General features: G+C 35.3%; 1 protein-coding gene across 2 annotated transcripts in view; it reads right to left on the bottom strand.

Moving 5' to 3' along the window:
- Nucleotides 1-13,250, bottom strand: part of CSMD3 (CUB and Sushi multiple domains 3) — an 857,474-nt gene that overhangs the window by 652,126 nt on the left and 192,098 nt on the right. For both annotated transcript variants that reach the window (XM_070391936.1, XM_070391937.1), the window contains exon 4: nucleotides 11,336-11,530. In XM_070391936.1, the coding sequence (XP_070248037.1) occupies nucleotides 11,336-11,530 (195 nt within the window). The remainder of the gene's footprint in view (nucleotides 1-11,335; nucleotides 11,531-13,250) is intronic.

Genomic DNA, 13,250 nt, shown 5'->3' with positions numbered 1-13,250 from the left:
GATGATACAGATGGCAAACAGAAACTTCCCCCAATGATCCTCCGTTACTGTGCAAATTTTTTTGTGTATGCAAAAAATGGAGGATAAACTTTCTGCCTACTGTTAATGGTCTCTAATTTATGATGAATGCATTTAGATGAACAGCATTTGCCATATTGTCAAAAAACAAACCATGCTTACTATCTAAAAAAACTTTCAAATACACTTAATGGCTTACACCTGCCTAGAGAATCAGTTTCAAGCTCTTTATTCTAGGCTAAAAAACTCTCCAAAAGATGATTTTAACAGATCTTCTCAGTTGAAATTGTATTATCTCCTCTCCATCCAAAGTAAACTCACTTTTAGTTTTCCCAAGTTATACAAACAGAAATAAACATTAAATGACTATACACGTTATATATGACTAAATACATTTGTTCCCTAAACCTAGAAAGTACTTTCTCTATAATTACTCATTAAAATATTTTGAAATTTGAAAAAGTGTTTAGTGAAGGGAAAAAATATACAAACAAGAAAAGATCATTCTTAATAAATTTTGAGTTGAAATAAAGTAGTAAACAAGACAGTCACTTGACAGTAGGTTGTTATAAGATTAAGACTCTGGTTGATTGGTTATGTTTAATTGAAGAAAAAAAAGGTCTAAGGACGGGGGAGCAGGGAGAAGGGGGCCAAGGTGGGGGGGGATATCTGTAATACTTTCAACAATAAAGATAAATTTTAAAAACAAAAATGCTAAAGTATCTGCATAGGCTAAGACTAAAAAAAATGCAAAACAAGTTTTATAATCAAAACAGTGGAAAAGAGAGTATAATACAAATGGTATTGGAGCCAAACTGCTTGATTTCATATCCTAGCTCTGCCTTTTACTAACCTTGGGAAATTTTAACCTTGTTGTCCCTCTGTTTCTCTATCAATAAAATAGGGATCTAGATAGTATCCACTCTCTATAGAATGAGTATAGATGATTAAATTACAATTTTCTTCTTTGTGATATAGTATATACGGAATTTCTCATTCTTCTTAGTAAGTTTATTTTTCCACCTCAAATTATTTTCTTTTACTTTGTGAGACTATGAACTAAATATTTTTCAGATGTTTATGTTCCCAGGTGAATTAAAACAAAATAAGATTCTGATTCTATCAAGCATCTAAAAATGCAGAACTTTGTACTTGTGTATAAACCTTGCTCTTGGTTTCATCTTATTCTTCTGTTATTATCTTTTAACATAGATATCCCTATTTGCATTTAACTTACTTGCTATGTGTACCATGTTTTTCATGCTGCATCAATTGATTTTTTATGTTAGCTATAAGTTAAATATAAATATGTAATAAGTGACTTTAATATTTTAATTTGAATTCTATGGTATCCTCAAATATAAAGATCAATAAATAAAGAGAAAATTGCTTGGTCAAAACCATAAGGAATTAGTAAAATAAATACAAGAATAACAAAAATGATAGACAAAATAGTTATTTTTTCAAGATTTCATTTTTAAGATAGTTACTGCCAGATTTACACACATAATAATTACATAATAAAAAGAAAATTATTTGCTCTTTTGGGTCAGATCTGTAATTGGAAAAAGCTTTTAAAAAAGTAACCATAGAAAAATTTTAGATTTCAAGCACATTCAGCAAAAGACCAAAAATTAGAGTTACTAAAGGCATACAAGTTTCAAGACTGGATTTTGTCATCTATTATTAACTGTATAGAAGATCTTTCATCATTGAATGTCTCAACCACACACACCCTTAACATAACTTATTTAGATAAGTAGTGACCAATAGAACTTCACAGAGAAGAAAGAGCTCAATATAAAAAAAATGTGTAAAGTGTTTTGCAGAATAATTCCTATAAAAAATCTTATTAGTTTTCTTTCTTAGCATAAAAAAGTAAGGACTTCGGACATGGCAATAGTCCATTAGAATATGTGTCACATGACATTATCCACTATCTTTGGTGTGCTACCATCCTCTTCCTCCATTCATTTATCCTAAATTATTTTTCCTTATCTTTAGACTGGTGGCTTTACAAAGAGCAACAGAATACCAGATGGTCATTATTGTGGTTCACTGAGTTTATGTCCTACCAGGAAGTTAGAAGATTGCTTTTCAAGGTTCTTATCATGCATTGAGCAGTCTATTTCACCACAGGGAATTCTGAAGCTGTCAATATATTTTTGGCTAAGCATGCCCCCAAATTTTTCATTTAAGTCATGGTTCCACATAATCATTTGAATAAAAGATAATGTAATTTTTATGTCTGCATGTTTTAAAATATAAAGTGTTAGAAATGAGTATGACTTGATGTCTATAAAATTCTATTTCTATTTTGGGAGCAACGTTAAAAAAACTATTTGTTATAGCTTCCTCAAAAAAATAAAACTTTCCTCAGATGATCTGAATCTTTCATTTGGAACAAATACTTTAAATTCTTATTTGCCAAAACAAATACATTAAAAAATCTCAAATAAACAAAAGCCTCTATAGAAGCATATGGCTCAAAAATCACACAAATGGGCAAAATTAAGACTCAGTTGCCTCAAAAAGAAACTGACTTTTGTCTTTGGTTTTCCAAATAGAAATTGTCAGAATTTTTCTAGGAATTATACAGAAAGATAAAAATGGGAATAATTCTATTAAGGAAAACATGCAAACCTCTATAAATAAATAATATAATATAACATATAACACTAAAAATGCAGGTCTAATGATTTATTGTCAAAAAAGATGGATTAGTTTAAAATAAAAATGATGAAAGATCAGAAAAACTTGGATGATACAGTAAAGCAACAAAAATGTTTGAGTTTTTATACACAGGATTAAAAAGGGAGGGGGGATCAATAGCTACCTGAATGAAGACTGAACTCACAAATATCAAATGGGGAAAAAAATGTGTGAGCAGGATGATAAGAACATGGCTATGAGTTGCAACAGCAGACCACAGGCCAATTATATGGAAATTAGAGGCCCAGTGCATGAATTTGTGCACCAGTGGGGTCCATTGGCCTGGCCTGCGTGATCGGGCCAAAACGGGCTCTCCGACATCCCCTGATGGGTCCCAGATGGCAAAGGCCAGGCCGAGGGACCGCGCTGGTGCACAATCAAGGCCAAGGAGGGATACGGGAGGTTGGCCAGTCAGGGAGGGACCACGGGAGGGCTCCAGGGCGTGTCCAGCCTGTCTCACTTAGTCCCAATCGGCCAGACCCCAGCAGCAAGCTAACCTATGGTCAGAGCGTCTTCCCCCTGGTGGCCAGTGCACGTCATAGCGGCTGGTCAACGGGTTGACTGCCTGCTGGTGGCCAGTGCACATTATAGCAAGCAGTTGAGAGGCCTTAGCACAGCCTTGGGCAAACTACGGCCCACGGCCCGTTTGAAATGAATAAAATTAAAAAAAAAAAAAAGACCGTACTCTTTTATGTAATGATGTTTACTTTGAATTTATATTAGTTCACACAAACATTCCATCCATGCTTTTGTTCCGGCCCTCCAGTCCAGTTTAAGAAGCCATTGTGGCCCTCGAGTCAAAAAGTTTGCCCACCCCTGCCTTAGCATATCATTAGCATGTTACACTTTGATTGGTTGAACAGCCAACAAGATGACCGGACACTTAGCATATTAGGCTTTTATTATATAGGATAATAGAAGGTCTCAATTTTCTTTTCTAAGTATAAGAAATACAAGGAAAGGCCAGCACCTATTTTTTTATGAAAGAATACCACTGTTTTTGCATAGAATTAGAGGACACACATTTGGGCAATAACCCACATCACCAAATAGATAACATTCCCATATTTAACAGACTATGAGTTTCATGAAGCCTGAAGCTGTTTCATCCATCACTGTACTTAGCAGTGTGGTCTGTTCTTAGTAACTTCTTAATAGACATCAGTTTAGTTCTTGAATACTACAGGCCTAGTGCACGAAATTTGTGCACTTGTGGGATCCCTCAGCCCGGTCTGTGCCCTCTCGCAGTCCAGGAGCCCTCGGGGGATATCCGACTGATGGCTTAGGCCCACTCCTCATGGGGAGCGGGCCTAAGCCAGCAGTCAGACATCCTTAGAGCTGTCATGGAGGCAGGAGAGGCTCCTGCCACTGCCACTGCACTCACCAGCCATGAGCCCAGCTCCTGTGTTGAGCGTCTGCCCCCTGGTTGTCAATGTGCATCACAGTGACCGGTCGGTCCACCATTCGGTAGATCTGCATATTAGCCTTTTATTACATAGGATACTTTAAATATGAGTACTTCCAGAAATAAATGACTCAGAAATGCTATGCTTGCCTTGGGAAATATATTTTTCCCACTCATGTATATTATTTGCTGATCCCAAACTAATTTACTAAACCAATGTGGGACTTAACCACTGCAACTTTGAGAAAAATCAATTCCCACTGACTATAGTCCTAGAACCTAGGAACATCGATTCTCTGCTGCTTGGACATCAAACACCTGTTTTAATGAAGACAACAAGCATAAGATAGTAATTACTACTTGTTGAATATTATAGATTAGTTGAATATTATAGATTCTATAAAATATAGAATATTTTATATACATATAAATATAATCCTCATCACAATACTGTAAAATGATGAAGAATTTCCCTACTATACTAATGAGAAAACAAGACTGAAAAATTACCTATCTAGGTAAAAGTTCTATATTTTCTGAGTGGCAGAACATAGAGCATATCAAGGCCTTTACTAGTCCAACGTCTACTCTTTCTAGAGTTTACTCTCTTGTTTTAAAAAATACTCTCCATTATTTCAAAACTCTAGGCACATATTTAACTGTCGATGTTTTTAAATACTTTAAACAAAATATAACATAATCAGTGATAGCTATAACTTTCACATTATTTTTACACATTACAGTTTTATCTGTTTAGGACCAATTTTCATGTTTTGAGTACCTTCTTTGTGCTAGGCATTATATAAGCAAATTTTTAAAACATTATTTCACTTCATCTAATCTCCCTAACATTTACAGTCTCCTGAAATAGGTAAAAATATTCAATTTTTACATATGAAACAACACTCTCAGGTACTACGTGGCAGGAAGACAAACTCACAGGTCTTATGCCTCTAAATACAAATCATGTGTCCTTTGCACTACCATGCAGGATACTACTAAAACAATGTCTTCATTTTATCACACAAATAGACTTTCAGAACAAGGTTAGGGAACATGAGAGGGCAGCTGAATCTTGGTCTGATTGTTGATAAAACAGTCAGCATTTTTCTAGGGAAAATGAAGCAGCAGCAGGAGACCTGGGCACTTGTAATTCTTCCTTGTGGCCAGACATCACTGGGGTATTGCTGGCAGTCTTTGAGATGGTAATATAACCCTATCACCAAAGGATTCGTGCTTAACTTGCTTATTTATTTGAAAAGCATACACAAAATATTATCCTCGTTACTATCAAATATAGCAATTCACATAAAGAGACCGGATCACTTTATATGAAATGATAGGACAAATGAAAACAAGATGTTTTACCTAAACAATGTTGCCCAGAAATAATGGCAATGTTTTAGCACAGGCTTTACCTTTCTCCACTACTCTTGCCATGATTTTTGAGCAACATTATCCAACCACAAAAGCCCTGATTCTAAAAATAAATTCCTAATTCATGGCCTGAATCGTGACAGTTTGATATTCAAACAGTCAATTTGAATTCTTTTTCTCTGGCATAGATCAGTTTCTCATGAACACTCTTCCTCCTGTGATGCAGGGAGTTACACTAACACTCCTCTGCTTGGGAATTATATGTAAGTGGGGAAAAGAAGGCTGTTTACTAGGTTCTCTTGATCAAAAATAAATAAATAAATAAACTGCAGGTTTTAGCTTTAAAAAAGTAAAGTTTGATCTAGTATAGAAAAATCTCACAATAGAAAAGAGTTTCATTTTTCAATTTGCAGCTTATTAATAAATTCAATGACTATAAGGGAATGAATAGAACGTGACGCTGAGTTATTTATGTGTTTGGGTTTTCAATTCAAAAACGCAGTTTCCAGTTTTCTTCATTTTTCATTATTTTTACTTAGCTTTTATCAATAACCAGATCTATTATTAATGTAGTATCATACCTGTGAATATCAAATCTCAGCTTTTATACATGCATAAGTGTGTGGTCAGTACATATACACAGGATAAATGGCATTTTCTGTTTTCTAATGCCTTTCGAGATGGTTCCAGGGACTCAAACACGGGAATACATAAACACAGTGAACATCTTTCCACCAGCCCCCTTACAACAGTTTAATAAATAATTTTTTTACAAAGTTTACTTTTCCTAACACACTTTGCTAAGTCTTCTGATTGTTTGTTTTGCCTTTAACCTTTGATTAGAAGTCACTACTTCTTTGGAGGACTTTTGGTATAATTTTCATATAAAAAAGTCTGGCTAAACCTTCCCCTCTTTCCCCTTCCCCTCTATTGCCTTTAATTGCTCATCCCAATTCCCTGTTTCAGTATCATGCTTTGATCCTGAACCATTGATCAAGATTTAAAGTAGGAGAATATTGTTTTCTGACTATACAAGCTGCTACTATTTTTTCCATTAGCTATTTTCTTTATTGTGTTGCAGTAGAAGGCAGACTTATTCCCAAGAATAAAATGTAGAAGACCCTTTCACTCTTCACTGCTAATTTTTGCTTTGTCAAAGACAACAGTTCACTTATTAGCCCTTTTGCTTACTGTACTGTCAAATATTTGCTTTAGATGGCACCAGTTGACTATGACATCTATATCACTAACATCCAAGCCTTCCCCGATCAGTATCTCACCTGTCAGATCAAAATAAATGTCAATAATTTACATTATACACTTCAATGATTTGTGCTATCCCTGAAACTTATGGAGTCCAAGATCTTTACTTTTGACTATAAAGTTATCAAATCATCCAAGGAAATATAACACCTTTTGAATATTTTTCTAATTTATCTAAAATCATCCTAATACAACCTTAAATTGTCTATGAGTGACTCCTTAAATCTTAAAATGATAATTCTTCCAAATAGCTTGACCTGTGTGTGTGTGTGTCTGTGTGTGTGTGTGTGTGTGTGTGTGTACACCCAGATTTAGCTGCATTGATAACGCTACAATTTATGTGGAACTTTTACACGCACCTTTATTAGTTTGCTCTGAGATGTGTATATCAAATGCCATTCTTAATACAAATAACATTATGAATGTTAGACTGTTTAACCTAGGAAGAGCATATTCATTTTACGCTGTCTGCCAACTGTTCTTATTTAGTGAACAGTGTTGGGAGCAATGGAATGAAGAGGACTCTGAGGCCACATCAAAGCTCAGTGGCAGTAAGTGTCATGCAAATGTCTATTGAAGGAGGGATGCAGAAACGGCATGTATGCCAGGTATTTTCATTCTAGACTGAGAGCACAGGATTCAGTTTCACTTTTTATAGAATATTCTTTAGCCCAGCATCAGGTAGCTAGCTGCCTTTTACCAATAATAGCAGATGGTGTTGATGAAATTCATCTTGCCTATGAATGAACACAAAAGCCCTTGCACCATACCCTCTAGGTGGATGTGGCATTCATTTTTCTTAATTAAACTATCTTTCTTAGGAAGCATCAAAAGAACTCCCTGAAAGACAAGAGTTTCATCAAGGACAGACTCTATGTAAACTCTAGGGAAAGCGATAAGTATATCATCACAGGGTTATCAGCCCCCTGTGAGATTATAAAATAAAGAATCTGCATACTATCAAATGGCAAAGAACAGAGGAGGGAAGCCATGGACTGAACAGTCTCCCATCTTTTCTTTCCTAATGAATGACAACTACACAAAATCAAAATACACTATTCCTCTATTGTTTCAGTTTTCATTTTTAAAAATGGTTAATGGGAGATAAGTTGCTCCTTAAAAAATTAGATCATGTGCTTTATTAAGTGTGACTTTATATACTCTACCATTGGCCAGTGAATATTAGTAACACTGAGAACTATTTTGAGGTTAAAAAGGAAAATGATGGCTTCGTTGAAAATGTTGTTCTATCTAGTTTGTTTTTAGCAAGACCTCTGAGAGCTTCTCTTAAAACGTTGTCCTTAACCAAATTTCCTTCCACTCAACTGAGAGAATCTATGATTTTCCTTATCAAGGTGCCTAACACACTACACATTCTGATATTAAAGCAATTATCATATATTAATTATATGACTACATTATGAGCAGCCACGCTAGAATTTGGTTTTTAAAGGCAAAACTTGTTTCTGAATCATGTTTTGATCCTTGGTACAATAAATAATGCTTTGCACATGGTAGGTCCTTAATAAATATATTTCAATGAGTAAATGTATTCATTTACTGCTAAGGAGAAGAAAATGCAAATGTGACAGACTGAAGTTGAAGTGGCAGAATTTTCAAAAACAGTAGAGCCATTTTTATTTTATTTATTTTCGATTTTTTTTAACCATAGAGGTTAGAATGGAGTCAAAGAGTCAAAGGAAGTAATTCTGAAGATAGTTGAGGTGGATGAGTAGGGAAGCTGAGTATATACTATGGCAAAATCAAACAAAATATTAACAATAACTAAAACTGAAACGTTTTAGGTTTAGGATATAAGAATAATTGATTTTCATGCAGTTTTTGTTGACGTATTTCCTTTCTCTCAGAAGGAGATGGTAACAAGTGCTAAAGAAAATTAGAAAGATAGAGTGAGCATAAATAATAATTTAGTATGTACCTGGCCCTTTACATATGCTATCATATTAAACTCTAACAGTACTGTGATTTTGGTGTTTCTATCTTTTCGTCTTATTACAGCTAAAGAAATAGTATCCAAAATAATAATAATTTTTGCTCAAAGGCCCTAGTCAATATGTGACAGAATTAGTATTTAGACTCATCTTTCTTATTAAACTGAGATAGAGAAAAAGCCCCACAACAGAATTTAATTTTCAGATAGTATTGAAACTACTCCATTGAAACATCTTACTAGTACAAATGTTTCATGGTTTTAACTATCTTAAGTCCTTTTGATAAAGGGAGTTTTACACTTGTAAAAACTTGAATATATGTCTTTTGGCTGATTCATATATACAGCACCATTTCCTCTCATAATAAAATTCTTTTGAAGAGAGATGCAAATTATTTTGGTGAAGTGCCAAAGTGGAAGCTCAGGCTTTGAAACCAGACAGAATGGGTTCAAATCTGACATCACCATCATTCTCAATTTACGTTGGCAGACATTTCTCCCTGGGACGCTAACAGTTCTGCACATCTTTGTACCAGACTGCCTTTTCAGAGATGTTTGTATAGCAAATAGACGCAAAGAAAAAAAATAGTGTCTTCGACCAGACTGAAAGGCAAGTTACCTTCAAGCTTGAGAGACAGAGGTAAGGTCTCTCTCTAGAGCAGTGGTTCTCAACCTTCTGGCCCTTTAAATACAGTTCCTCATGTTGTGACCCAACATAAAATTATTTCTGTTGCTACTTCATAACTATAATGTTGCTACTGTTATGAATCGCAATGTAAATATCTGATATGCAGGATGGTCTTAGGCGACCCCTGTGAAAGGGTCGTTTGACCGCCAAAGGGGTTGCGACCCACAGGTTGAGAACCGCTGCTCTAGAGCAAAGGGCAGATGTGCCCATTGTAAAAGATTCAATTTTCCTAAGTTCATGATTCCTCTCCTATAGTGCCACCAACTACATATGAAAACATCTCACATTCTTCCTGTCGTTCTATGAGAATCTGGTTTGCAGAGCTGACACAAATGGCGATACATTAGGTCCTAACACCTTTGTGAATAGTGAACTCTCCTTTGTTTCTGACCCAAATGTCTTGTGCCTTCTATGACCATCAAGTAACTGTGGCAGACAAACTTGTGAACTTGAAAGTTAAGTAAAAGCTCATACGCTTCAGAGTTTTTGACATTTACTGAGCAACCTTGAACCTCGGTTTCATATTGTGAAATTGAAAAGTGATAATGCTTATAATATCTTAGTACACTATAAGTGCACAAATAAATGGTAGCTAAGAGTAGCCACAGAAATATCACCGACAGCAGAAACAGCAGTAGTAACAGTGCAATAGTAGCAGCGGTAGTATTACTATTAGCAGCAGCAGCATTAAAGGAAGCTAACATTGAAAGAATGTCATACATGTTAGATATTTTACTAAGAGGCAGGTATAGGTATCTTATTTAATCCTCACAATAAACGAACAGGTGGTGGTGGTTGTTTTCTCTCACTGGTCAAAAGAGATAAATCTGAGATAAAGCTCACGGAGTTGATGATTTGCCTGATATAGCTCACATGGTAAAGGTCAGAGCTGGGATAAGAAGTTAGCTGTGCCTGATTTCCAAGGGTTTCTCTTGCATGCATTTGTGGTGACATGTTTAAGAGTAAACTACAAAGTAATTTAGATGAGTAGTTGGACATTCCTACATCCCATCTGTAGGAGAATTACAGATGCTTGTCAAAGCTAAATGAGATACTCATTTGTTTATTAGGAAATATGAAGCCCAGAGAGAAAACAGTGTTGTGCCCAGTATTTCTGTGGACACAATTCATCCATGAATTCAGCTAATGTTGAACTTGTTCTATCCTCTAGTCTCTGTACTTTGAACTTTTGTCCATCCTATATAATAAAAGGCTAATATGCAAATTGTCCCCTGGGGAGTTTGACTGCTTGCTATGACATTCAGTGACCACGAGGGGGCAGAGCAGAATGAAGGAAGGCCCTGGCTGGCAGCCGGCAGCTGGGGAACGAAAGCCCTGATCAGCCCTGATGGCCAGCCAGGCCTAGGGACCCTAGCCGTGCATGAATTTCATGCACTGGGCCTCTAGTATTACTATATTATAGTGTTTTCCCCATAATACAAATAATGTTCATCAGTATTGATAAGAAACTATACAGCATTCTTAATTTCATAATTTCCTATGCTAAGTTCTCTACCAGAAATCTTTAAAAGATTCACAAATCCAGTCAATATTTCAAAATTTAAAAAAACATGACTTTGACAGTCTAATTATATTTCTGAACATCATGAGCTCCATATTTTTCTAATATAAATACAAAGACACATACACACAATGTATGCAGAAATATGTATATAAATATAAATGTATTTACTGTCTATTTTAAAAATAAAGTCTTTCCTTAGCAAGCATTTTTCTAAACTTGTCATCTAGTATATGATATGTATATATAATTTTTAAGCTTCAAATATTATAAAAGAAACAACTGCCAAATGCCAATCATGTTTTGCAAATATACTCTCTGACTGCAACTCTTACTTTCAAAATGATTTTGTGTCAAATATTCAATCAACATAAAAATTAACATTGTATTTCTCCTTACCTCTACAGATGGGTACAGGAAAATCCCATGAGGCTGTATTAACTGTATTGGCTATACACGTGAGTTGAGGGTGGCCATCCAGGATATATCCAGTTACACAGCTGTAGCGGATCTTGTCCCCAACATCGAACCTTGTACCATATAATACACCTTTGGGTGGGACTCCTGGGTTTCCACAAGAGCTACTCTGTAATTCTGTAGAAGACAGGGAAAGGAAATTTAAAGTTATTTTAATACATATTTAAATGTTTTAGGTTTGTAAATATGTAGATCAAGATGTATCCTATGCTTTTAAGAGGAGTCACACAAAAAGTATTCCATTTGAATAAAGGGAACAGAGAAAATTGGGAAGGGAACCAAATTTTATTGAACAAATGTGCCGGGAGCCGGTCCATCCTTGCTGCTTGACACAGTCACTGCAGGGAAGAAACATCTGCACAGCATATGTTTCAAGGGATCTGGCGTATATGGCATACTGCTCTTAATATGTCTGCTCCCCTTCTTGGCGCTATGTGTTTTAACCAAGGTCACCTCTCCGAGAAAGGTTGTTTCCCCAGGTAGGGATTTTTCCCTAAAGTTAGGGAGGGAATAAAACCCCTTCACTAAGTGCCAGGCAGGTAGTTAATCACTTTAACTAAGAACAATCACATCACGCTTAAGCTACATAATCTTTACTCCCTGGAATGGAGATAAGAAACACCCTAACCTTTGGAATAGAAATTGACAGGATTAAAATCAACTGGTATAAATACAGATGTAACAAGACAACAGGAGACAGAACCTAGGGACAGAACCTAGAGACAGAACCTAGCGAGAGAACATGGCAAAAGATCCTGGACAGAATCTGGCTACAGAACTTGGCTGAAGAACCTAGACAGAACATGGCAGGAGAATCTGGCTAGAGAACCTGGATAGAACCTGGCTGGAGAACCTGGCTACAGAACCTGGCATCCGAGCCTGGCTGGAGAATCTGGAAACCCTGGCTGGAGAACCTAGCAAGAGAACATGGCTACAGAACTTGGCTGGAGATCCTGGCTAGAGAACCCAACTCTGCTGATGAACTGAACACTGCCTTCATGTCATCCCTTCTTCGCCGACTCCGTCCACACCTTGGGGGACCCCTGGACCCGCTGGGGTTGGACCCCAGCACAAATGTCATTTTTTCTGTGCTAAAAATTTTAGATATTTTATATTGCTTAGTCTTTGCAGTAATGCTAAAATCAGCATTACTCATATTGTACATATAATTAAAACTAATTAATACCATTTACTTCACTTCTTCAAAGTTACATTTTACTAACATGGTAATAAACAAGTCAAGTATCATTAATATCTCTCCTTACTGATACTTGTACTTAAGCCTGAATCATGAGCATTCATCTGAAAAAAATACACATATGGGTGGAAATTTTTCACTTGAAAATATAGTGCAGTAAATCTTTGAAGTTAGAGATTGGGCTAGAATTCCAGCTCTATTATTTGTTTAACCTGGAAATGTAATAAGAATTGTAATAAGTATATAAAGTTGTGGGGTTTTAATTAGATCAATATTCAAAATATCTGGAAAATGCCCAATATATCAGAATAATTTTCCTATTGTCATATTTTATTAGTTGATGTTTAAAAATATGAGTACACAAATATGAAATATTTAAAGTAATATTCACTTCAAACAAAAATACAATTTCACTTTAAATATAAAGTAATGGAAAGAAATTTATAGAAATACAAATTTATAGAATTTAATGAAGTTAGAGGAGAATTTTTGCCTTATATTATTTTTTAAATTTTCTAATTTATAAAATTATATTAGTTTTATTCTATAAGTAATAATCAATAGGAATACAAAAAGTAATGTATCAATGCACTATAAGTATTCCAGTTTGAGTAAAGCCTAAAGTCTAGTTAATAGTTT

Source organism: Myotis yumanensis, unplaced genomic scaffold, assembly GCF_028538775.1.
Source record: "Myotis yumanensis isolate MYYU_CA2020_CCGP unplaced genomic scaffold, mMyoYum1.0.hap1 SCAF_15, whole genome shotgun sequence".
Lineage (NCBI taxonomy): Eukaryota > Metazoa > Chordata > Mammalia > Chiroptera > Vespertilionidae > Myotis > Myotis yumanensis.
The sequence above is the reverse complement of the archived record's forward strand: the minus strand, read 5'-3'. Positions and strand labels throughout refer to the sequence as shown.